General features: G+C 39.6%; 1 protein-coding gene across 1 annotated transcript in view; it reads left to right on the top strand.

Annotated features, from left to right (window-relative positions):
• The window catches only part of THSD7B (thrombospondin type 1 domain containing 7B), a 778,062-nt gene that overhangs the window by 661,001 nt on the left and 91,604 nt on the right, over positions 1–25,457 (top strand). The window contains exons 15-16 of the mRNA XM_060152966.1: positions 12,478–12,611; positions 20,072–20,222. Coding sequence (XP_060008949.1) covers positions 12,478–12,611; positions 20,072–20,222 — 285 coding nt within the window. The remainder of the gene's footprint in view (positions 1–12,477; positions 12,612–20,071; positions 20,223–25,457) is intronic.

Raw genomic sequence — 25,457 nt, 5'->3', positions numbered from 1 at the left:
CTGAGTCCAGGTTTGTAGAACATTGCCCACTTTATATGTAAATGGGTTAATTGATCATCCTGTAACACATTTTAAAAACTTCTTTGTCAAGTTTTTCAGATAACCTGTGTTTTGCAAGTACCCAGGAATAGGCTCATCATTTATGTTGTGTATAGTGATATTTGCTTGTTAGACATGACTTCTACTTTACCATCAGCTGTCTTTCCTTTGGTCAAAACAAAATTTACTCAAATGGAGGTCAGGAACAGGTCTGCCTTAAACTAGCATTTTCCTTCAGCAGTCATCTTCTGGTTTTATCTTGTGAAGGGCCTAAAAGGTCTGTATCAGTCTTTGTCTCTTCTTCACTTTCTGCCTCAGGGGAAGCCTGTTTCCAACAAAATACTCTTTATTCCGTAAAGAAGCAGCTTTCAATTAGTCCCTAATAAGAGTCTCCAACTGATGAAATTAGGGTGGAAATCAGAGCCAGGATCGCAATTTATCACCATGTAACTGAATGGCAGGGATTCCATTAGCCAATCAATCTTGCCTCTCATTTCTGCAAAGGTCAGGCTGTGCCACCCTTGGTTATAAAGCATCACTTGTGGCTCTGTTTCACTTTAACTTTGTCTTAGACACCTCAGGTTTGTTATGGAAGGACTCACACTAAGAGTTCATATTTTTAAAAGCCATTTTGTGCTGTGCCTGGCCTTGTATTTTAACTGGGAGAACTGTTAGGGCACAATGCAACCTTAGAACTGCTTCCTTGTGCATTTATCTGCAGAAGAAAAAGACTACTTTGTGTGTGTGACACATAATATCTTTGTGCAAAAGTCTCTTTATGATATTTTTTTATTTTCTTTCTTTCTTGCCCCAAACGATATGAAAATAATAATTATCTGGTTTTTTTCTTGGGTGAAAAATATACTGTCCTCTCCTGCCTTTTGTGATAGGGGGAGCATTTAGAAATTAGCCACGTTAGGAATGGAGTTTGCAGACTGCAATTCTTATCTCTTTCCTTCTACTAGGCAGAAGGAAGGCCATTTCTGAGGGCTCCTTCTTTTGTTCTGTTCTCTCTAACTCCCTGATAGACTTTGGAGTAAGTGACAGATGAGAACCAATGCATTTTAGAGTAGGAAAGATTTGTTTGTTGCAATGATTAAGAGACGGTAACATGGTGGGCCCAGAGTTCTCACTGCACGATAGGAAACACGTGAAAAGTCGTTTCTTGCCAATTTGGGCCTTTCCTTTGGGACTTGGTCCTAGAAGCCAGTTTTATGCTTGCCTACTGTGAATATTGGGAAGTTCTGAGCAAACCTCCCAAAGACTAGATTGCTTTTCAGGTCACACATGGTCTCAGATTTAGCCCAACTAAGCCAAGATAAGATGAAATAAGATGGTAAAAGCATTATGTGAAGAAGTTTTCTTGGCAAACATCCAAGTTTCTGCCGCTCTGCTCATTAGCAATACCCCCTGGAATTCAGGGCACTGGGGAAGCTGATGCCTTGTCTTCTTTCTTCCAATTCTGTTGGCAAAAAAGAGGAAACTTGAATGCGTCACTAGGTTCTAGAATATGCTAATCTTAAATGAGTTCAAAAAGTAGCATTAAGGTTTTACTTGTCTCTTTCTTGTTCACCACCAAATCTTGGTATCTCTTCTTCCTTGTTATGTTGGAAGCTTTGTGAAAATAGTAGATATCATGATTATTTTTTCATGACCGTAACCTCATATTGGGACCACTTCACCTTTCTCAGTGCTCTCACACGTTCCCATCTCATCTTCTTCACATTTAAGATGACTTACGTGTCCCAAACTTCATTTGGAATATCTCTCTTGATATAAATCTCAGAAGTTTTAGTGGCGCGTGCCCATTATCTACCACTTAAATTCTCCCTCATCAGATTTCCCATTTTCTTACCCCAGGTGGCTGCAGTCTTCAAGCTTCATCCTGTATGTATCAGGGCCTTGTGTACAGTTTATGAGAATTAGATTTAGATTTTGGTTTGTTTGCTTGATTGACAAATCTCTCATCTGAAGTAGGTCCTAGTAGATTAATCCCAACTAGGGCTACCCATCCTTGTCCATTTGTATCTGATAGTTCAGCCACACAAACATAGGATTTCTTTGCCCAAGGAATGTGCAACTTAGATCATACTGCTTCTTTACACAAATACATTTTTTATAACTCAAATTACATTGATTTCCTAGGCGTGCTCCAATAGGCTTCTGACATTCGAGTGCAGAGACAGTTGCCTGTATCCTAGAGTAAGGATAGCATGATGCTCTCAACTACTGAGAATGAGTGAGAGCTATACAAGACCCTCTCCCAGCAAAGGAAGGTAACGGTTCTCCCCAAAGCCTTCACTTGTGTTGGACACTTACATAATGAGTTGCAAGTCTCGGGCTTAAATCCCTTCTCCTCCCTTTCTTGATAAACCTCAAACAATACCATATAACTTTCTGACTTATCCTTTGGGCATCTGTTTGTGAGACCTGAGATCCGCTAATCTCTGCTTTAGCACTGCCTTATACCTATAACTTGTAAAACTTTTGTTACCTGCCAGAAGCCAAAGTGGTCTCTGTTTCAGACTCTCTTTTGTATTGCAACAGAGAAAGAAAGTTTTCCTTTCTCACCTGATTTCTGGTGGTCATATTCTGGACCCAGACTTACTTTGTCTGTATCTGTCTCTCTCTCTCTCTATCTAATCTGTACACTAGACCCCTAGACAGCATCTTATAGATGCTAAGAGCAGAAAGGTTCTTTCACTGGTCAGGTTTCCATGGTACAATCCAACCCCCTCTGAGACATGTAACTCTTTTTAATTTTATGGTGGTAAGAACACTTAACATAAGATAGCCCTACGCCCTTAACAGATTTTAAGTCGATAATACAGTATTGTTATCCATAGGCAGTACTGTACAGCAGATCTCCAGAGCTTTTCATGTGAAATTTTTTGCCCATTGATTGGCAATTCCCTGTTTGTCCCTCCCTGCGGCCCCTGGCAACCACGATCCTATTCTTTGCTTCAGTGAGTTTGACTATCGGATATACCTCATATATGTATATTCATACAGTATTTATCCTTATGAGATTGGCTTATTTTACATAATATCCTCAAGATTCATCCATAACCTCTTTTCTGAAGGGTTACATGTTCAGCTCTTCCAAAGTTTTCTGGAAGTATCGATCATAGCTGGCATGGGATTGCTTTTTGTTTCTTTTGTTTTTTTTTTCCACTTCAGCTTGACTGATAACTGCAATCTGTTCTATGAAAATCCAAAGGGCCACTGTGACAGTAGTCCCTGGTATATTGTGAGCAATCTACAAAATTCCATCTGCTCTCATATCACAGCATGGCAGTGGGCAGCATCTCCCAGGGGACTGGAGAAGGCAATCCAGACTCTGGAGTGAGTTTCCCTCTCTCATTCTATTGGTTATGATTGCTTACACTGCTGCGGTACAGAGAGTGGGCTTTATAGTTCAACTTGCCCCAAGTTGCCTGTGTCAGTGTGCTCTGCCAGTTCTGCATCACATACCAGGCACAGAGGGATTCTGCTTAGTGCTCGTGTGCGTGCGCACACACACTTTACTGTAGAATATCCTGTGCTTTATGGGATCTGCACAACGACAACTTTTGTTGCTAATGTCCCTTACCATGTAGTCCACTGTAAGACCATAGTTTATTTTTATAGTTGCTTAAATGTCACAAATAAGAAATGTAAATCTGCCAAAGGAGAAATATAATGCTATGCAGTAAAAAAAAGAAGGCATTTCTGCTTATTCACCATTATAAATAATCTGCGTTACATCAGCACAGATTACTGAGCTTAACCATGGCCTTTTGGATGAGGGCTTTGTGGTTCTCCTCTTTTAAATACCCTCTGTAATGGGTGGCCCGTGTGTGACATCCTTGAATGGGAAGGAAACATGAGGAAGGGGAAGAAGTACATGCATGGCTTGAGGCCACATTTACTCAGTCTCAGTACCCAGCTTTCCCATCTCCCATCCCTCCACCCCCTGCCATGGGGGGAGGAAAATAAGACTATGTGGATGGTAGAGACAGTTTAGCCGTGCATGGGTGTCGGTCTTGATAATGAGGACCCTGTGCTTAAAAGGTCAGCAGTGATATTCAGACCAGAGGGAAGGGGTTAAGTGTTATAGACCACTGGAAAATAAAAAGTACAGAATCTAGAGGTTAGAACTTCTCAGGAAAATTTTATTTCAATATTCACTTTTAGAAAGAGGGCTTCTCTGTATAACATCTTATCAAAATATAAACAATGTAGGGCATAGCCTCCTTTTCAGTTTATTTATTCTCTTCTTTACATGTAAAGGCAGTGGTTCCCTGAGTGTTTAATACGAGGACCTTGTGCTCTTAGTTAGCCTGGGTTGAGAAAATTCCTAATGAGTGATTTCAAATTCAGCAGTTCCTTCAAATGAAATTAAAACTTTAAAATCACATTCCCTGCCTTCATTTGACAAGTGGTGGGACTAACATTTATGAGATTATATTATTCATTGAGACTACAGACAAGGTTTGGAACGAGAATGCACTCACGGGCCCCTTGCAACAATGTGACAGTTCTTCGGATCTGCAAGCTTGGAAACCACTATACTTAGGAGATAGGGAATGAAACGACCATGGTCATTATTTTAATAAACTTCCCATTGGCTTTAAAGTTCAACACTTTGTCAATAAATCTTGCAAATAAAACTCATTCAGCATTATTAAGTTCATTTTTAGATTTTTTTTAACATCAAAATTGAAAAGAAAATATATAATGCATGTTTAAAATCAATGGTGAGGGCTTCCCGGATGGCGCAGTGGTTAAGAATCCACCTGCCAATGCAGGGAACATGGGTTCGAGCCCTGGTCCGGGAAGATCCTGCATGCCACGGAGCAACTAAGCCCGTGCGCCACAACTACTGAGCCTGCGCTCCAGAGCCTGTGAGCCACAACTACTAAAGCCCATGTGTCTAGAGCCCGTGCTCTGCAACAAGAGAAGCCACCACAGTGAGAAGCCCCTGCTCGCTGCAACGAAGGCCCAACGCAGCCAAAAATATTAAATAAATAAATAAAACCAACGGTGAATCTTACATACCAGGGCTGATGGTAAGCTCAGAGAATTCTCAAGAAGCTGAGGAGGTAGTGTGGGAAAACATCTGGGAAGAGGAGGTTAGTCAGGGCCTCAGACTTGAACGTCTGGGCTAAAACTGACAGTTACCCACACCCTATATTATGGATCACCAGACTCCAGATCTCCATAAAATCCTGACTCCAGGTGCTGCCCTTTTGAGCAACTCATAGCACAAAATGACAGGCATAATGATTTTCCCACAGATACCAATTTAAAACCATTCGTGGAATATTGTTTTAACCCATCATCTTCACACAAAGGGTTGCAACCTTTCAAAAGACACAGGCCTAATCTTGCTTTAAATTTGCAAGTTTTCTGAGACATTTTTTGGATATTCGAAATTGTGAAAAGATATTCCATTCCTAAAGACTAGGAATGAATCGCTTAGGCAATATTCCTTTCTACATAAAGTAATATGCATCATTTACTGTATAGACATCTTTGAATATTCAGCTCTTGGTTTTCCTTTTTCAGGAATTTATAAATGTTAGCATTATCTTCATCATTGAAAAGATAGTGACTGGCTCTCGAAGCATGGTGATGTGCTTGTACAAGCTAAACAGGCAGAGCCAGTGAACGCTTGGCATCACCAGAGTGGGATTCTCAAATAATCTCAGTTTAAGCCCCAGCCTCGTCATTTATAAGCCATAAATGACTCACTTAGCTTCTTCAAATTTCAGTTATTTTTACCTGTAAATAGGGATCACACCAACATTTTCTAACTCAAATGATTGTGATGATCAAGACCTAAGACATGGAATGTCTTGTATAAGCCATAAAGATCCACAGAGTGTTATTGTGTAACCAGTGATGACCAAGGACTAGTGATGGGTGGGCTCATTGTAAAGCATGCGGCTGCAGTTGCATTAGAGCTGAACTTTTTAGCATTGCATATATACACTACATTGTAGACAAATTATAAATGCATGATGAACAAAAATGGAAACAAAAGATTATTTGTGTAAATGTGATAATTTCCAGCCAGTAAGACAAGTCGTAATGGAGGAGAGCATAACTTCACGGCTGACTGAATAAGAAAAGGGACAGAATTTGGTAAGTTGAAGGAAGGTGTAGCCTAGAGGACCCTTCTGAAAGGAAAGAGTAAGCCCTGGAGGAAGAAAGAAAGTATAGACTAGCAGAAAATGGCTAGCAGGGAAGTTCTTTGAATTAAGGGATGAGAATCGTAGACCTAATCAGAGGCAAATTTGTGCACTTTTGGCTGAGAACTCACAACCTTTTGCGGGAGAAGGAAGCCCGTAGTGCTTTACTGATCTTACCACTCCTAGAGACCATTTCCTCTCATATTCCAATGGGACAGACCCTGGCTCTGCCTTGCAGGAATCTCTAGTCCCAATTGGACCTTTGAACTCATGTTCAAGTTCTAAGCAGCACAGTGCCCAGCATGGAGGTCTCAAGCCTGAAGTTTTCTACCTGGGTCTTGACTGGCAGCTTCACTGGAGCAAAAATTTATTCTATAGAAAAATTGGAGGCCATGACTTTTCCTTTCTTTCTTTTTTTTTTTCTTTTTTAATTCTGGTTGTTGTTGGATTATTTGCTTTATTTGAGCCCTTGAACCCTAAGACTCTGATGTACAATAATGATACCTGCTGAACCCCAATGAGACCCTGCTTCCAAGTTTATACCAGTCAGTCCATAGATGGAGAGTAATTTCAGAAAACAGTCCTTAGTTAAATTGATCAGTTACAGTGAGCAAAGGCTTATTTAATAAATATTAAAAGACTGACTAAATGAATGAGTTTATGATATGACTCTAGAACTACAAAATTATAAAAACACAGTTCCCTCCTTTATCAAAAATAAGGTGACCATATGTGCGTGGGTTTATCTCTGGGCTTTCTATCCTGTTCCATTGATCTATCTTTCTGTTTTTGTGCCAGTACCATACTGTCTTGATTACTGGAGCTTTGTAGTATAATCTGAAGTCAGGGAGCCTGATTCCTCCAGCTCTGTTTTTCTTTCTCAAGATTGCTTTAGCTATTTGGGGTCTTTTGTGTTTCCATACAAATGGTAAAATTTTTTGTTCTATTTCTGTGAAGAATGCCATTGGTAGTTTGATAGGGATTGCATTGAATCTGTAGATTGCTTTGGGTAGTACAGTCATTTTCACAATGTTGTTTCTTCCAATCCAAGAACATGGTATATCTCTCCATCTGTTTCTATCATCTTTAATTTCTTTCATCAGTGTCTTATAGTTTTCTGCATACAGGTCTTTTGTCTCCTTAGGTAGATTTATTCCTAGGTATTTTATTGTTTTTGCTGCAGTGGTAAATGGGAGTGTTTCCTTAATTTCTCTTGGAAGGTGTGGAAACCTAAGTTGATGGTATAAAATTTTATTTCCTTGGGTCTGTAGCAATATACCCCTTCCCCCATCTGGTGTCATAGGGATGTCTTGCTGGTCCAGCTGCCCACTCTCTCTAATATACATCAATCAGGATTGCACACACGTACTGCAATCCATTGGTAGTGGCTGCCTGGCCTTCAGTGTAGGAAAAGATGCTGAAAAAGAATACTATACATGACTAGTAATGTCTGCCATGGGCACAGGCATGAAGAATGAAATTAGAACACTCCCTAACACCATACACAAAAATAAACTCAAAATGGATTAAAGACCTAAATGTAAAGCCAGACATTATAAAACTCTTAGAGGAAAACATAGGTAAAACACTTTATGACATAAATCACAGCAAGATCCTTTTTGACCCACCTCCTAGAGAAATGGAAATAAAAACAAAAATAAACAAACGGGACCTAATGAAACTTAAAACCTTTTGCACAGCAAAGGAAACCATAAACAAGACAAGAAGACAACCCTCAGAATGGGAGAAAATATTTGCAAATGAAGAAACTGACAAAGGATTAATCTCCAAAATTTACAAGCAGCTCATGCAGCTCAATATCAAAAAACCAAACGACCCAATCCAAAAATGGGCAGAAGACCTAAACAGACATTTCTCCGAAGAAGATATACAGACTGCCAACAAACACATGAAAGAATGCTCAGCATCAATCATTAGAGAAATGCAAATCAAACTACAATGAGGTATCACCTCACACCGGTCAGAATGGCCATCATCACAAAATCTACAAACGATAAATGCTAGAGAGGGTGTGGAGAAAAGGGAACCCTCTTGCACTGTTGGTGGGAATGTAAACTGATACAGCCACTATGGAGAAACAGTATGGAGGTTCCTTACAAAACGAAAAATAGAACTACCATACGACCCAGCAATCCCACTACTGGGCATATACCCTGAGAAAACCATAATTCAAAAGAGTCATGTACCACAATGTTCATTGCAGCACTATTTACAATAGCCAGGACATGGAATCAACCTAAGCGTCCATCGACAGATGAATGGATAAAGATGATGTGGCACATATATACAATGGAATATTACTCAGCTATAAAAAGAAACGAAATTGAGTTATTTGTAGCGAGGTGGATGGACCTAGAGTCTGTCATACAGAGTGAAGTAAGTCAGAAAGAGAAAAACAAATACTGTATGCTAACACATATATATGGAATCTAAAAAAAAAAAAAAATGATTCTTAAGAACCTAGGAGCAAGACAAGAATAAAGACGCAGATGTAGAGAATGGACTTGAGACACGGGGAGGGGGAAGGGTAAGCTGGGACGAAGTGAGAAAGTGGCATGGACTTATATATACTACCAAGTGTAAAATAGATAAATAGCTAGCTAGTGGGAAGCAGCCGCATAGCACAGGGAGATCAGCTCAGTGCTCTGTGACCACCTAGACAGGTGGGAAGGAGACGCAAGAGGGAGGAGATGTGGGGATATATGTATATGTATAGCCGATTCACTTTGTTATAAAGCAGAAACTAACACAGCATTGTAAAGCAATTATACTCCAATAAAGATGTTAGAAAAACAATTCCCCAATAAAGAAGTAATAAATAGGACTCATTACCAGGAGAATGAAATGTTACTTCTCTCAGAGGATTTAGATTTTTCAGTGGCATTTCTTAGCATCGGTGGCCCTGTTAAACCCTGTTATTTTCTTCCTGATTTGTGCCATTTAGAAATGATTTTCATTTAACTTTCCCATGGCTCATTTTTCTCCTTCAGAACATTTCCGCATGATTCCCCGATAAAGTCCATGCTTTAACACATTTCCATTATGAAACTATAATAAGTGCCAACCAGATACCAGTATGAAATAGCCAGCACATAAAGGACTGACATGAGAAGAAATTGGGCATCTGGGTAGTCAATGTTTATTGTTGATGGCCTGCTGCCTTTTTGCCTCTTGTGGGTGTTTTTGATCCTCTAGGTAAGATTCCTTGCCTGATGAACAAGATCTCTAAACAAACAGCTCTCACAATTCTTTAGGGACAGCCTTTCTTTCCCATAACAGAAATCGTCAGGCAGCACCTTTTGCTAATGTAGTGATGGCTGTTCTTCACCAAAGCCCCGTAATGGAAAGAAAAGGGTTTCATTTTTGTTCCTTCTTACTGTCCTTTGAGCTTTGTAAAACACCCCTTCTACATTCCATTTATGAGCCTGTTTTCTCTAGAAAATTAAGTGAGGCTCATTTAGCAATCTGTGCCCCTTCAAAAATGTGTTTCAATTCAACAAATACTGATTGGGCATCGCCCCCTCCTCTGAATGTTTTACAAAATGCAGACATCGTAGAAGCATAGTCCCTGGCTTCCTAAGACTCACAAGTTTTGTTCAGGTAGTCATATAAACAAACACTGAGAGTCCGGGTCTGGCTTTGGTTAAAACCAGAAGCGTATTTATGAGTAGAGGGTTCACATTGTTTTTCTCCTGGCATATTCTTTCAGTATGATTTATAGTACAAAGGAGACATTAAGACTAAAGTTAGCAGAAAAGCTCAAGTAGATGAGAGAATAGGAGACACATAGAGAGGAGTCAAGGTGATGACTTCCTTGAATGTGTTTCCTCCCCAAGCTCCACACAGTGTGGCCCTAATTGCCACCACTGGCCCAGCCTTGCACATGGCACCTGACTACATCTGGCTACAAATCTGCTTAAAACGGAAACTCTCACCGAGTAACAAAGACATGTCCAATGGAGTCATGGGAAAGGCCTTGTGGAAGTGGTGGGAGTCACTTGGACTTTGGATGAAGGTAGGGATTTGTCAGCCAGAAGTGACAGTATAAGCAATATTAAAATGGCCGACACATTGGGGAAAAAATCAGGTAAATCCATGTGGTGGAGAATCTCCTTCAAGAGGTCCCGTTTTTACACCGTTATTCAAGAAGGTGGGTCAACATCTCCCTACACAGACCTGCTCCCTGCCTTCCAGTAGCTTGGCGATGAGGTTAGCGACTCTGCTACAGATGTAGATCACTGGGGCATAGAGAATAAAAACAGTAAGCCAGTACATGACCAGGTGTTCAAATGTGTGTATCAAAGGTACATGCAGCTAAACAGTTTTTCATTTTCCATCTGACCTTGGGGCTTTATACGGGAGGGAGGGGGAAAGTGTAAGCTCTGCTTAGTATCGAGAGCTTTAGAAAAATAGGTCCATCTCAGAGTCTATCCTATCCGCTTGCTCTCGGATTCATGCATGAGCTGTGGGAAAAATTACTTTTTTAATTAATTTCTTCATCTCCCCCATTTGTGCAAAGTGCTTTAGCAGACTTTCTTATATCTCATAGGAAAGCCAAAAAGCTTTCTTTAAATTGTCTGATACATATTGAAGTGTTTATAGAACAAACCTGTAAATTCAGTGACAGCTTAATTTCCATGGTGAAGCTGGGTCAGCTAAACCCTCAACTGTCATGAGCTTCGTTCCCTGGTGTCTCTTAGATTCGGGTCACGTCTTTTCATTTTCATAGATTTTTTTCCCTTACCTTTATGAGTTTTAGGGGGCAGACTTTTTTCCTTTCCAAGTTATTACTTCCTTATTCTAATGTAGGCACTGCTTCTGACCCTTTCATTCCATTCTTGTCAGCATTCACAGCATGAAATGTGATTCTTTTATTACTTAATTCCTTCCTTTCCTCACATCCATTTCCACTTCTATTTTCCCATCTCCTTTCATTTTGCCCTCACACATTTTTCACTTTGCGGTTTCCCTTATTGTTGTATGCTCTACATGAGAGCCAAATCGAAGCCCCACAGTTAAAAATAGTTTCTGACATTATTTGTGATTCCTAAGATGTAGTCTCGCCAATAACCTTTTCTCATCTGATTTCCATCTCACCTGCTGACAGTGCTCCAATCTTGTTTTCTGGTTATCCCATCACATAGTGCTTTCCCTTGCATTTAGTGGAAACTTGCAAGTAATGGTTCTGTTTGGATAGCACAGCCTAGTCATCATTTGCAATTTTATGGAATTGGAAAGGCAAGGGGGAGGAAAAGCATGGGGCTTAAGTCCTTGTTTAAAAGGAAAAGCACTAATTGACTATTTTGGTAATAGGTTGAATCACTACTCATCGGCATGCTACACTAGAGCCATCTTTGTGATCTAGAGTAACATATCATATGACACAACAATTTTTTTTCTTACCAAGGGAGAACGCTGTGTTCACTATTGAGGAGTAACGCCTTTTAAATTCAGTCTTGAAGAGGCAAATTCAATTGACCACCCAATGGTATAAAATTTCAGGAGAAAATCATCACAAATAAATGCATAGGAAGTAACCTAAGAATTCATTGACTGTATTTATTGTTTCTACTATAAATCTCTATATATTCACAGTCAGTAATCATGCACAGCCTCTAACATGTGTGTGTTTGTCTTGTGTATGTGTGCGTCTGTGTGTTCTCGCTATGCTCTGAAAACACCCTACACATCTCTAAATTCAAATAAAGCCACAATGCCCAGAAGGCTAAATGATTGCCTATTAGCATTGATCATTTGGGGACATAAAAAGAAATTTCTGGTGCAAATAATACCACTTTCCTTTTGCTTTCTAAGAACCTTATATTCAAGAGTAAATTTGCCTTACCTCTATTTGTGTCAATTGACGTTGTAAAGTACATCTGAGAATACAGTATACCATATAATTGAGAGCTGGACCATCTTAATAGATGCTGTGTGAGCTCTTTGAGGACATGAAAAGGTAATGGAATTCCTGTTCTTGGCGGTAGGTAAGGACTGTCCTTTGTTCTCTTCTGCAAAGGCATGCCATCATATTCTAGTTGATTTCCCCTGTATGTTTCTTTAGGTAAGTCAGTAATTTCAGAGAAGCCAAATATATCTTGCTTTTGGGGAACGCAATTTGGCTATTGGGGCAGAGTATAGTTCTCGGGTTCTGTTCAGCCGACTTTACTAAAAGACAGGCTATTTTTCCATAACTTGGATAGTGCCACATAATTTTCTTTTCCTTTCCTATTCTTGACAGGTACACGAGGCAGTCCCGTGTTACAGTGAGTGCAATCGGTATTCCTGGGTTGTAGAACACTGGTCTCCATGCAAAATCCACAATGAGCTGAGGTCCCTGCGCTGTGGAGGAGGAATGCAATCTAGGAAAATCAGGTGTGTGGAAATGGAGACACTGGGGAAATGTGGCAGTGGAATTTATATATTTTTATAAAAACAACAGTGTTGCTTATCCAAGTACACTCTGATTTTCACACAATATCCTCTGGCTTTTGGTCATCTTTAAGTATCCCTGGAAGTATATGTGCCTTGAGCTGCCATGTATATTGTGGGATTCCGTCTGCATCGCAGCCACAATCCTTAACATTTCCTGCAAATGATATCAGTGGAAAAACCAACTGCGTGGAGTACGCCCACATCCCTGCAGTGATATGTGGCCATCACTGCTAACAAATTAGGTGATTCTGACTGTGATGCCATGTCTCTCTTTTGTGCTGTGTTAGTAAAAGTGATGGGCATTGTCTTAATTTTGGATGTCAGTACATTGAAAGGTCAATTTAAGGCCTTTAATAATTTCCACTGTTAGCCTTGGAAACTAATATGAGAATACCTATGAACAGTAATGATCTATTTTAATATAAAAAGAACACAGCTCTGAAAGAAGTTAGTGAATGCTCAGTTATTTACTGAGGGCGTTTGTTTAACATTTTTGTTTGGTAAATACAGCAGTGGTGCAAAGGAAACAGCTGGCCTGAGTTCATCAAAAAAGTCTGTTTAGAAATGATTTGGGAAGAAAGAAGGATAATTTTATTACCAACTGAGGAAAATAGCAATGAATGTTAGAGAATGAATAAGCAAAAGCCAAAATATTAATCGTAAACAATGATTTAGTATGTAAAATCAAGAAGAAAACCCAGTGTGGTCAACTATTCAGTTGCATGAGCGTAGTGTATCATTTTGCTAGATTTAGGAAGTTCCATTTCAAGTGGACACACGGTGCCCAAAGCAGGTAACTCCCTATCAAGTTATCTATGAAGTCAGTTGCCAAGGCAGAGCTTACTTCTATGTGTTTATCGTTATTCAACACCAGTGAACTTACTTGATTCAGTAATTCAATACCCACCAATTCTGAGTCTTACCTAGTCCCAACGTTGCAAAATCACTGGTAAGCCTGTTGGAAGAAATAGCTGCTACCACAATCATAGACGTGCTCCTGATCACCAACCCAGGCAAAGGGTTAAGAGACAAATTGTCTTTCCTTCCCTTTGTTCACTGCCTGTTCCCCTGGGGGCTAGTTGCTCAGGCTGCCAAACTTGGGCGTCTACCTCTTTTTCTTCAAAATCTGTGTCTTTTTTTTTTTTTTTTTGACATCTTTATTGGAGTATAATTGCTTTACAATGGTGTCTTAGTTTCTGCTGTATAACAGAGTGAATCAGTTATACATATACATAAGTTCCCACATCTCTTCCCTCTTGCGTCTCCCTCCCTCCCACCCTCCCTATCCCACCCCTCTAGGCGGTCCCAAAGCACCGAGCTGATCTCCCTGTGCTATGCGGCTGCTTCCCACTAGCTATCTGTTTTACGTTTGGTAGTGTATATATGTCCATGCCTCTCTCTTGCTTTGTCACAACTTACCCTTCCCCCTCCCCATAGCCTCAAGTCCATTCTCTAGGTGGTCTGTGTCTTTATTCCCGTCTTACCCCTAGGTTCTTCATGACATTTTTTTTTCTTAGATTCCATATATATGTGTTAGCATATGGTAAATCTGTGTCTCTTCCGTCCTATTTTCTCATGGCTTTGAGAAATGATTGACCAGGCTAGCTTATCAAGTAATATGTGTAAATGAGCTGTGGTACTTCTCACTCTCATCCCAGCCTGGCCTCTTAGCAGTATTAAAGCAAAGTCTCAGGAGAGAAAGGAAAGCTTTAAGAGAATAAATTGCTCGTGGCAGAATTGTGGCAGGTTGACTGAGGAAAAACACACTTGAACAAGAGGGCCTTTAAGCCATGCCTCTCAGCTCAAATGGATGAAGCCTGATATAATAAAAATAACACAACCACTAGATATGTGTTATGGGCTGAATTGTGTCCCCCTGTCCCAAATCTATGTATTGAAGTCCTAACCCGCAGTACCTCAAAGTGTGGCTGTGTTTGGAGACAGGGTCTTTAAAGAGGTAGTTAATGTTAAATGAGATCATTGGGGCAGGCTCTAATCCAATCTGACTGATGTCCTTATAAGAAGCGTAGATTAGGACATAGACACACACACAGGAAAAAACCTTGTGAAAATACAGGTAGAAGGTGGCTATCGACAAGTCAAAGGAGAGAGCCCTCAGAAGAAACCAACCCTGCCAACACCTTGATCTCAGACTTTCAGCCTCAAGCCTTACAGGTATGTTGTTTAAGCCACACAGTGTGTGATATTTTGTTATGGCAGCCCTAGCTAACTAATGCAGACTCACTGTGTTACATACTTTATATATATGTGAAGCAGGTTTTCCAGCCATATTGCTTTCCAAACCATTATTGACCTTAATAAAATGGTGTTATAATGAGTGAAACAGTTTATCCGTTTATCTTTGGTGAAACCTCCAAACTAGAGGACATCTTCATGGTTCATACATGACAGCAATCATTTATGAATTCAAAAAATATTTATGAATATTTGCCTTCTATGTATCAGGCGCTGGGGATGCAAAAGTGAACAAAACAAGTTACTGTCCTCAAAGAATGTAGAGCAGCAGGGAAAAAAATAAATGCATAAAATACTATATAATGGAATGTCTTTGCTATGAAATGCCAAGAAAAAAATAAAATTGGATTGGTGTGATGGAGGCTACTGTTTTGGAGAGGCTGGTCAGCAAAATATTTAAGCAGAGACCCGAAAAATGTGAGAGACTTAAATGAATGTAAAGATCTATATTAAGAGAATTCCAAGGGGAAGGAGTTCCAAAGCAGGAACCTTCTCGGCTTGTTATAACAAGATGGATTACACCACGTCCCATATGGCTGGTGTCAGTACTCAAATTGTATAGTCTTCTAAAATAAGGTTAAAATATATTTTTCTAACAGCATCATGAAGCTATGGGAGGTCTGAGACAGAGTGAATGACGTGCTCTTATTTACGTTTGAAAAGGACCTTGCTAGGTGGAGTATAGAGAAGGAATTTTGGGGTGTGTAAGCAGCAGCAGGGATGAAGGTTTGAATGACATCCCAGAATTCCAGGTGAGAGAGGCTGATGGTTAGACGGGCTCTGTACTAGGGAAGGTGGTGAGGTGGTCACATTTGGACTGTATCTGGAAGGTACAGATGACAGGATTTGCTTATAAAGTGATTGTAGAATGTGGAAGAAAGAGAAGTATCGAAGATGATTGCTAGGTTTCAGGGCCTGAGCAATCATGAGAATGGTGGTGTCATTTGTTGAGATGAGAAATACTAGAAGCAAATTTGAGAGAGAAAATCAAAAGCTAGCTTTGGAACACAATAAATTTGAGATATTCGCTTTCCAACTGAGAAGGCTTGGAGTGACAGATTGGAGTTCAGAGAGTAATGGGGGTGTAAATTAGGCGTCAGCTATAAATCTGAAATATATTGATAAGAAAGAAAGAAATTGTGCCCTGGGGAACACAGATATTCATAGATTAGAGCAAAGGGAAAGATCTTACGAATGAGACTGGGAAAGAGCCAGTCAACTAGAAGGAAGACCAAGAAAATGGGAAGAAGAGAGTTTTTCAAAAAAGAAAGAGTAATCAGTTGTTTCAAATGGTTCTGAGAAGTTTACTAAGATAAGAATTGGCTACTGAGTTTGGCAAAGGGGACTCTGTTGATGATCTTGATATGAGTTTTCTCTGGAATGGTAGTAAAAGTGTGATTAAAGTAAGTCCAAGAGGTAATAATGGAGGAAGAGGAGAGAGGGTGTGGAGATAGCAAATATAGACACGCTTTAAAGCAGTTTTGTAATGAACCTGAGTGGAAATGAAGGTGATGATCAAAGGGAGATATGGCAAGGAAATCGGTGATGCAGGATATGTAACTACAGGGGCATTTTCATTTGGGAACACCTTCAATTTCAGTCTTCTAAGTCTTTACTCTTGTGCTTGTCAGGACCCCTAGAAGACACTCTTCTTAAATCACATGTGAAGCAGATAATCCTAGCAACCAGTATTTGGGAAACCCAATGAAAAAAGGCCGACGTGGTAGACACAATGATGGCTCCCAAAGATATCCACATTCTAACCCCTGAAATCTGTGACTATGTTACCTTAAATAACAAAAGATTCTTCACAGTTGTGATTAAGTTAAAGATCTTGAGATGGAAAGATTAGATTGTCCTGGATCCTCTGGATGGGAACATTTTATTCACCAGCGTCCTTAAAAGTGGATGAGGAGATGGGAAAGGAAAAACAGAAAATGTGACTAAAGAAGGAAGACACAGAGAGATACAAGGCTGCTGACTTTGAAAACAGAGAAAGGGGCCATGGCCCCAAGGCATGTGGGTGGCTTCTAGAACATGAAAGAGGTAAGGAGACGATTCTCCTCTAGAGCCTCCAGAAAGGAATGCAGCTCCGCCAGAGCACTGATGTTAGCCTAGTGAGTTCCATGTTGGGTTTCTATACTACAGAACTGAAAAGTAATAAATGTGCATTGTTTAGGTCACTAAGGTAGTAGTCATTCTTTTCAATATGTTAACTTCTCCTTAAACCCTGTTTTCAATATGATGTTCCCATCCTTAATTGGGCCATGTGTTCTCTAATCCAAAGACCTGTTTTGTGAACCTCTCCAGATAATAAACCTTCAATTACCTGCAGGGGCAGGGCTGGGGCCATCACCTAGCTCTGGGAATTGGGGAATTGGGATTTGAGAGCTTAGGTACTTCTTGAACACACTCTCAATAAATCCTCCAGTTTTTCTACCTCACCTTCATTCACATTTCCAAAGGTAAATGCCTGAATTTTCCATGTGTTCTGATGTGTAAATGGAGTGACTTTCTTTCTTTTCCCTTGAAGGCTTAGTAATCAGTTTTCTGGGTGTGCTAAGTCAGTTACCACTAGCCCATCTGTTTTCCGTTGTTGCCTTTGTCCTCTCCCATGTTCTTTGTTCTTGTAGGATACTGCCTTACCCTCCCTCCTTTGTTTTGTTTTGTTAGTCTTTTTGTAACAAATTCCTTTACTATTGTCTTTGTGGCTTATTGGGAGTGAACAAAGACTAATGCATATGTTCAACTGGACACCATTGACCAGAAGTATTACCTCTTCTTTTTCAGTGAAATCGTAAAAGAACATCAGCTGAGAGTGTGCAGGCAAGAAGGAAAGCAATTTTCAGCTTTTAAGTTTGCCCAGGGAAAGACATTAAAGCCATTTCGTGGTCCCTCCTTCCACTATTGACTATTACCACAAAAGAAATTAAAGTCCGTAGATGACTCTGTACCTTGCCTCCCTATATTAGAAGGCACGACATCTTCTCTCCTTTTACCGTCCTCTGTTAACCTGCTTTATACAATATCTAAGTTTGTATTACTTAGCACCTCATAAAGTTTATTTTGTTTTGCACCAGCTGATAGACTACTTTGCAGTTTTCCTGAATCAAAAAAAAAAATATTGTTTGCAGAAAAGAAACTCAGAATGTATAGGGTAATTCATTCCAGCATAGCGTGATTTGGGGAGCACCAAAAGCTCTCCAGCGCAGCCCTCTTAAAATGCTTATTCCTTGGCTGTGGCCTTGTGTCGGAAATTACCAGATCAGCACATGGCATCATTTAGCTCATTATGGTTGTCGCTTTCACCTTTACCTTGATCATTATCACTGGAAGAAGAAGGGATCTTGTCCCTATTTTTTTTTTTCAATTCTGTACCCCAGCACCCAAGTAAGGGCATGGTGCAGAGTAAGCCGCTCAAAATATTTATGAAATGAATCATTAGTAATAAATATCTTTGTATCCCAACACCTAGCAAAAGAGGCTTATATATAGCGAGTCTTTATTAAACATTTTTGAGAAAATAATTTAAATATGAACTTCTAATTGGGATATGATATAAATGCAGAGAAATGCCCACAGCATAGGGGGCAGCTCCATGAATTTTCACAATATAAACTCACCTGTGTAACCAACCCAGAGGCCAAGACACAAAGTATTACCAGGGCTACCTAAGCCCCTGGGTATCAACCAGTCCACCAAGCGTAACTGCTATTCTGTCTTCTGACACCATAGATGAGTATTGCCTATTTCTTAACTTTCTATGAATGGAACCATGCAGACTATACTCTTTTGTGTCCAGCTTCTTTTGTTCAACATTATGGTTGTGAGCTCCATTCATGCAACAGTAGTTTATGAATTCTCATAACTTTATAGCATTTAATTGAATGAGTTTATCACAATATATTTCTCTGTTTTACTGTGGCTGAATAAATATTGTAGATATTCTACTGTTGATTCTAGTTCGGTTGATTATAAATAGTGGTGCTATGAACATTTTCAGGCAGGTTTTATTTTTGGGGGGGTGGTCCACGTTTGTACACATTTCTCTTGTGTATATAAATAGAAGTGAAATTGTTGGGTTACATAGCATATATATGTTTAGATTTAGTAGATACTGCCAACTAGTTTGCCAAAGCATTTATGCTCCAACCAGCAGAGTGAGAAGAGCTACAATTGCTCCACGTTCTTGCCAGCCCTTGATATTTACCATGGTTTTGATTTAAGCCGTTCTGGCGGGTATATAGTAGTATAACACTTTGGTTTTAATTTGATTGAATCAATAACATGATTATTTATCTCATCTTCATCAGCACTTATCTCAGAGCAATTACAATATGTGCATCTATATAGCATGTGCTCAATTGCTGCATGAAAATGCTTGCTAATTGCCCTTTGGTTTATGATACGAAAATTCCTTACTGAAATGCAGAAAATACCTGAAAGAAAAATATGTTCAGTTATTTTTTGCCTAACTTTGCTATGACCTTAATTGTACTAAACAAAAACTAGGGAAGCTTAGATGCTCTGAAAGAGAAGTCTAGGAAAGGTCTGAGAGAGTCACGGGAACTGTGAAAGGTCTAGTTATTACAAAGTGATGGGTTTATTCAGAGGAGAGTCTTTAAGATTTGTTACAATTAAAAAAAAAAGGGCTTCCCTGGTGGCGCAGTGGTTGAGAGTCCGCCTGACGATGCAGGAGACACGGGTTCGTGCCCCGGTCCGGGAAGATCCCACATGCCGCGGAGCGGCTGGGCCCGTGAGCCGTGGCCGCTGAGCCTGTGCTCCGCAACGGGAGAGGCCACAGCAGTGAGAGGCCCGCGTACCGCAAAAAAAAAAAAAAAAAAAAAATTCTCTCTGTACTGAGACCTGAGTAAATATATTGTACATAGTTCTATTTAGATGGAGAGTTCTTCAAAGATGACAATTGTCCCTTCTGCTTTGCCGAATAAAGGGCTCTGCCCTGAGTTATCACTCAGTAAAGCTCGACTGGCTGAGAAAGGATTTTTTTTTCCTGGTTTCTCTGCTGGTCTTATTTTATGTTTAACTATCTCTGAGGGGTAAGTGATTACGATACCTCACAGCTATTTTAAATTTACTCCCCACTGTTTTAAACGATCAAGCTATCTCGTGATCTTGCTTTGCAGATGCGTGAATGCTGCCGATGGTGAAGGGGGAGCAGTGGACAACAGCCTTTGCAACCAGGATGAAATTCCCTCAGAAACCCAGTCTTGCTCTCTTCTGTGTCCCAGTGAATGTGTCATGTCTGAGTGGGGACCTTGGAGCAAATGCCCACAGGTAATTTCTTTTCCCTTGTCAGTGGCCTAATCCTCCAGGGCTGCCATCCCTTTTGTTCTCTGCACTTTCACAGTGCTGCTCTCCAAAGCATTCTTCTCATAACATGGGAAAATAATTTTGCCCAAGAAAGAAAAAAAAAATTTCAACAAGTGAAACTGAGCAATTTAAAATGCCAGTGCTTCCTTTAAGGCCTTTATCCTGGGGACACGAACAAGGAAAATGAGCCTGTAATGATCACACTACGATTCGAATGCACGCCCATTGTTAAAGGGGCTTCTTTGGTCCCAAAATGATCCTCATTATAATCTGTTGGTTCTAACCCATTGTTACCCTTGCAGAATCAATATATCTAAGTAGCTTAACTCCACTGTGTGATTTAGCTTCCGTTAGTGATGATCTGTTTTTGCCTTGTGCTATTTTCCCAAAATGAGGTGTTCTTTTGCCATGGTCTTCTTCTAAAGCTGACCAAAAAAACACTTTTTTTTTTAAAGTCTAAAGCACTTGCCTTTTTCCTCTTTTTTTTTTCCAAAAAAAAATGGAAGCGTAAGAGGAGTATGACAAAATATTCTTCACGTAGCGTGGTTCGACTTAATAATCTCAGAAGATAACGTTGGATATTTTAGACTTAACCGTTCTGCCTAAAAAGCTAAAAATCAAAATGAGGATGAGGAGCATATTTTATGGCTCCAAATGTTGGGAAGGAAAGAATTAGGATACTTTGATTTCAGTGTGATACTGACAATTTATGGAAAGATTGTGGAAATCTTTGTATGAAAATGGAAATTTTTTTTTTAATTTTATTGAAGTATAGTTGATTTACAATGTTGTGTTAATTTCTTCTGTACAGAAAAGTGACTCAGTTATACATATATTTTTTTTCATATCCTTTTCCCTTATGGTTTGTCACAGGATATTGAATATAGTTCCCTATGCTATACGGTAGAACCTTGTTGTTTATTCATCCTGTATGTAACAGTTTGCCTTTGCTAATCCCAAACTCCCAATCCATCCCTCCCCTGTCCCCCTCCCCCTTGGCAACCGCAGGTCTGTTCTCTATATCTGTGAATCTGTTTTTGTTTCACAGATATGTTGATTTGTATCATATTTTAGATTCCACATATAAGTGACCATATGGTATTTGTCTTTCTCTTTCTGACTTACCTCGCTTAGTATGATCATCTCTAGTTGCATCCATGTTGCTACAAATGGCATTATTTCATTCTTTTTGATGGCTGAGTAATATTCTATTGTACACACATATATATATATATATATATATATATATACACCATACCTTCTTTATCCATTCTTCTGTTGATGGACATGTAGATTGTTTCCATGTCTTGGCTATTGTAAATAGTGCTACTATGAACATAGGGGTGCATGTATCTTTTCAAATTATAGTTTTATCTGGGTATATGCCCAGGAGTGGGATTTTTGGATCATATGGCAACTCCATATTTTTAGTTTTTTGAGGAACCTCCATACTGTTTTCCATAGTAGCTGCACCAATTTACATTCCCACCAACAGTGTAGGTCCCTTTTCTCCACACCCTCTCCAGCATTTGTTATTTGTAGACTTTTTAATGGTGGCCATTCTGACCGGTGTGAGGTGGTAACTCATTGTAGTTTTGATGTTCATTTCTGTAATGATTAGTGGTGTTGAGCATCTTTTCATGTGCCTATTTGCCACCTGTATGTCTTCTTTGGAGAAATGTCTAGGTCTTCTGCCCATTTTTTTGGTTAGGTTGTTCGTTTTGTTGTTGTTGAGTTGTATGAGCCATTAGTATATTTTGGAGATTAAGCCCTTGTCAGTTACATTGTTTGCAAATATTGTCTCCCATTCCACATTCTGTAGGTTGTCTTTTCACTTTGTTTATGGTTACCTTTGCTGTGCAAAAGCTTGTAAGTTTGATTGGGTCCCATTTGTTTATTTTTGTTTTTATTTCTATTGCCTCGGGAGAGTAACCTAATAAAACTTTGGCATGATTTACATCAGAGAATGTTTTGCCTGGAAAATATTTTTGAAGTTAGTTAATACCTTATATTGGCAGTTTTTAATTGTTGATTCCTTATTAATTATTGAAAATTTATTTTTGATGTTTCTATAATTCTATTCCTGAAAGAGATTTTCCTTGTTCTTTGGGGATAGGACAATACAGTATTAAGATAAAGAGGGGGCTTCCCTGGTGGTGCAGTGGTTGAGAGTCCGCCTGCCGATGCAGGGGACACGGGTTTGCGCCCCGGTCCGGGAAGATCCCACATGCCGCGGAGCGGCTGGGCCCGTGAGCCATGGCCGCTGAGCCTGCGCGTCCGGAGCCTGTGCTCCGCAACGGGAGAGGCCACAACAGTGAGAGGCCCCCGCGTACCGCAAAAAAAAAAAAAAAAAAAAAGATAAAGAGGCACCAATAAAGGATAATTTGTAGGAGTGGAATGCTTGTCCTACTGAGTTATACACTTATTTTGTGTATAACTTGAATATAATGAGAGTTCACATTTCATGAGGACTTATTTTGTGCAAGGCATGTGTAAGAATGATTCCCTTTAGCTCTTCCAATAATCCTGCTAAGTACCTCCTGTTACCAGTCCCATTGGACAGCCGAAGACACTGATTCTCAGAAAGGCTAAGTAGCTTTCAGAAAGTTTCACGTTTACTAAGGGACGGAGCTGGGGATGAGCTGTATTCTGTCTGATGGAGCCAGTGCCTTTGATCTCACATTCTTGGCTCACTTATCTTAGAAGAATTAAGGTAGATTTAGACTCACTACTTCTCTTTCTTTAAGTTGCAACATTTATTTTAAGAACAAAGCTAGTTGTTTGAGCTGTCTGTGTGATTATTGCATGACTGAGGACATACATTCACACTTTAGAAAGTGTGGCAGCATATACTCTTTATTAATCAACCTGCAGAAGAATTAGCAACCTGAAGAAGTTTAATTAATTGCAGAGGTCATTATCTTCCTCACTTCTTTTTTTCTAATTTGCTCACAGAAGACTCCATCAAGCTGTAATCACTTTGCCATGAAAACGTTGCCCCCTTAAGTCAAGGCATCTGGCCACTGAGCTAACATATTTGTCTTGGGAGCATTTTATACAATGTTGTGATGGCCCTGGCATTCTGTGTTTGCTTCTTCAGGTTTCTTGGAGGCAATTTCCTTTAAGGTCTGCTTCTCTAAACATAATCACTTTATTTTTGGAGTGTTTAGAAATTGGAGCTAGAGAGACTATTTTAACTTCCTTTCATGTGTCTGTGGAAGATGACACAGACAGTCACTTGCCTGTCAGCATGAAGTGAGAAGGTTGTTTTTTAAACTGCTTCTATTCCTTCTTCGTTACATAGTAATAATAATAGCTCGGACAACAACAGCAATACTGTCATTGAGCACATCTTAGGGAACTGACACCGTGCTGAAGTTTCATAACTGCACTTTGCTAAGATGTTAGAACACTTATCCACGGTCACTCAGGTCTATCCGGCCACAATGGCCTCGTTCTTTCTCAGAGGCACCCTGCTCTCAAGTGTAAATAAAGACTTTAGAATGGGGGAAACAAAAAAAGGTAATCAGGACTCATGCCTGAGTGTTTTCTCTCTCTCCAGATATGTTGCATCATTTTAATAAATTGCAGCATCTTGGCATAATGCCCCAACATCACGGGTACTTAAGTGGTGCTTGATGGTGATCATGGTCATGATTATAGCAAAGTTAGCAAGCTGGATCCGCGTGCCTGAAGTTTAATTAGCACTTCAGTGTGCATTTCCTGAGAAAAAAGGAAACCATTATTGTATAATTGTGCGGATTCATGGATTCTAAATATTGGCCATTATTTTACCAAGTTCTCCTTGATAGCCTGCAGTGTGACATATGTTAATGAAACCAATTCACTGTTATTTTTTCTTCCTCTTTTTCTTCCCAGGACAGTTCTTTAGAGCCAAACGCATAAACAAACAAAAACATAAGTTCCCAAAAAACCCACCAGTATTTCTGAGACAAAAATATGTTTCTGTTATATATCCACAAAATGCTCTGAAATTTATATTTTGATTTAGCTATAAAAACGTTATTTATTGTGAAATAAGCTTACTAATGTTTTTAAACATGGTTAAGTAAATAGACTTGGCAGTTAATGAAAAGAAACTCAGCGAAACCAATTAACTAATTAAAGCTATTTTTTGAATTCCTGTATGTGTCCTACCCTCTGAGGCCAAACATGTCTACCAGACTCTCAGTGCATTGAGGAGTTTACAGCTCTCAGTATCTTTTATAAATACGTACTGTATAGGTGCAGCAAAGGATTCAGTAGTCACGCAGTGTTCCCTGATAAGATGGTAGGCACTATAGAAAATAATTAAAAATGGACTTTTCTAACCTCTGGGTCAATGATTTTCACACAGATCCTCTGCCCCAGCCCGGAAATTCCGAGTCAGTATGCCTGGGGTGGTTCCCATGAATTTCCATGTCTAACAACTTTCCAGGTGATGCCGATTCTGCTATTCTGGAAACACCTTGCCACTCACAAGGCTCTTGGTCACTACCTCTAAGTCATGTTCTTTTTCAATCTCATTTGAATTACAGTTTTTTGCATAATCCTACTTATTCATTTTTGGGGGAACTGGCATTTTTAAAATTTATTTTCTTCCACGTGTATTGAGGTATAATGGACATACACCACTGTATAAGTTTAGGGTATACAGCATAATGATTCGACTTATATGCGTCATGAAATGATTACCGCAGTACGTTTAGTGAACATCCATCATCTCATCTACATAGAACAGTAAAGAAATAGAAAAATATTTCCTCTTGTGATGAGAACTCTTAGGATTACTCTCTTAACAACTTTCCTATGTAACAGACAGCCATGTTAATTACATGCATCATGTTGTACATTACATCCCTGGTACATACTTACCTTATAACTGGAAGTTTGTACCTCTTGACTGCCTTCCTCCAGTTTCCTCTCCCCCCACCTCCGCCTCTGCTAACCACAAAGCTGATCTCTTTCTCTATGAGTTTGTTTTTGAAGTATAATTGACCTACAACACTTTGTAAGTTCCTGTCACACAACACGCTTCAGTTGAATACTGAATAAGCACCTAGCATTATGTGGAAACTTAGCTTATATTTATAGATGCTTTCCACCTGCCAGACAATGTACTTAGCACTTTATTATTTCACTTAATCTGCATAATGTGAGTATGAAATAGATACTGTTATCCCCACAATGTATAGATGA

This window comes from Lagenorhynchus albirostris, chromosome 6 (genome assembly GCF_949774975.1).
Source record: "Lagenorhynchus albirostris chromosome 6, mLagAlb1.1, whole genome shotgun sequence".
In the NCBI taxonomy this organism is placed as follows: Eukaryota; Metazoa; Chordata; class Mammalia; order Artiodactyla; family Delphinidae; genus Lagenorhynchus; species Lagenorhynchus albirostris.
The sequence above is the reverse complement of the archived record's forward strand: the minus strand, read 5'-3'. Positions and strand labels throughout refer to the sequence as shown.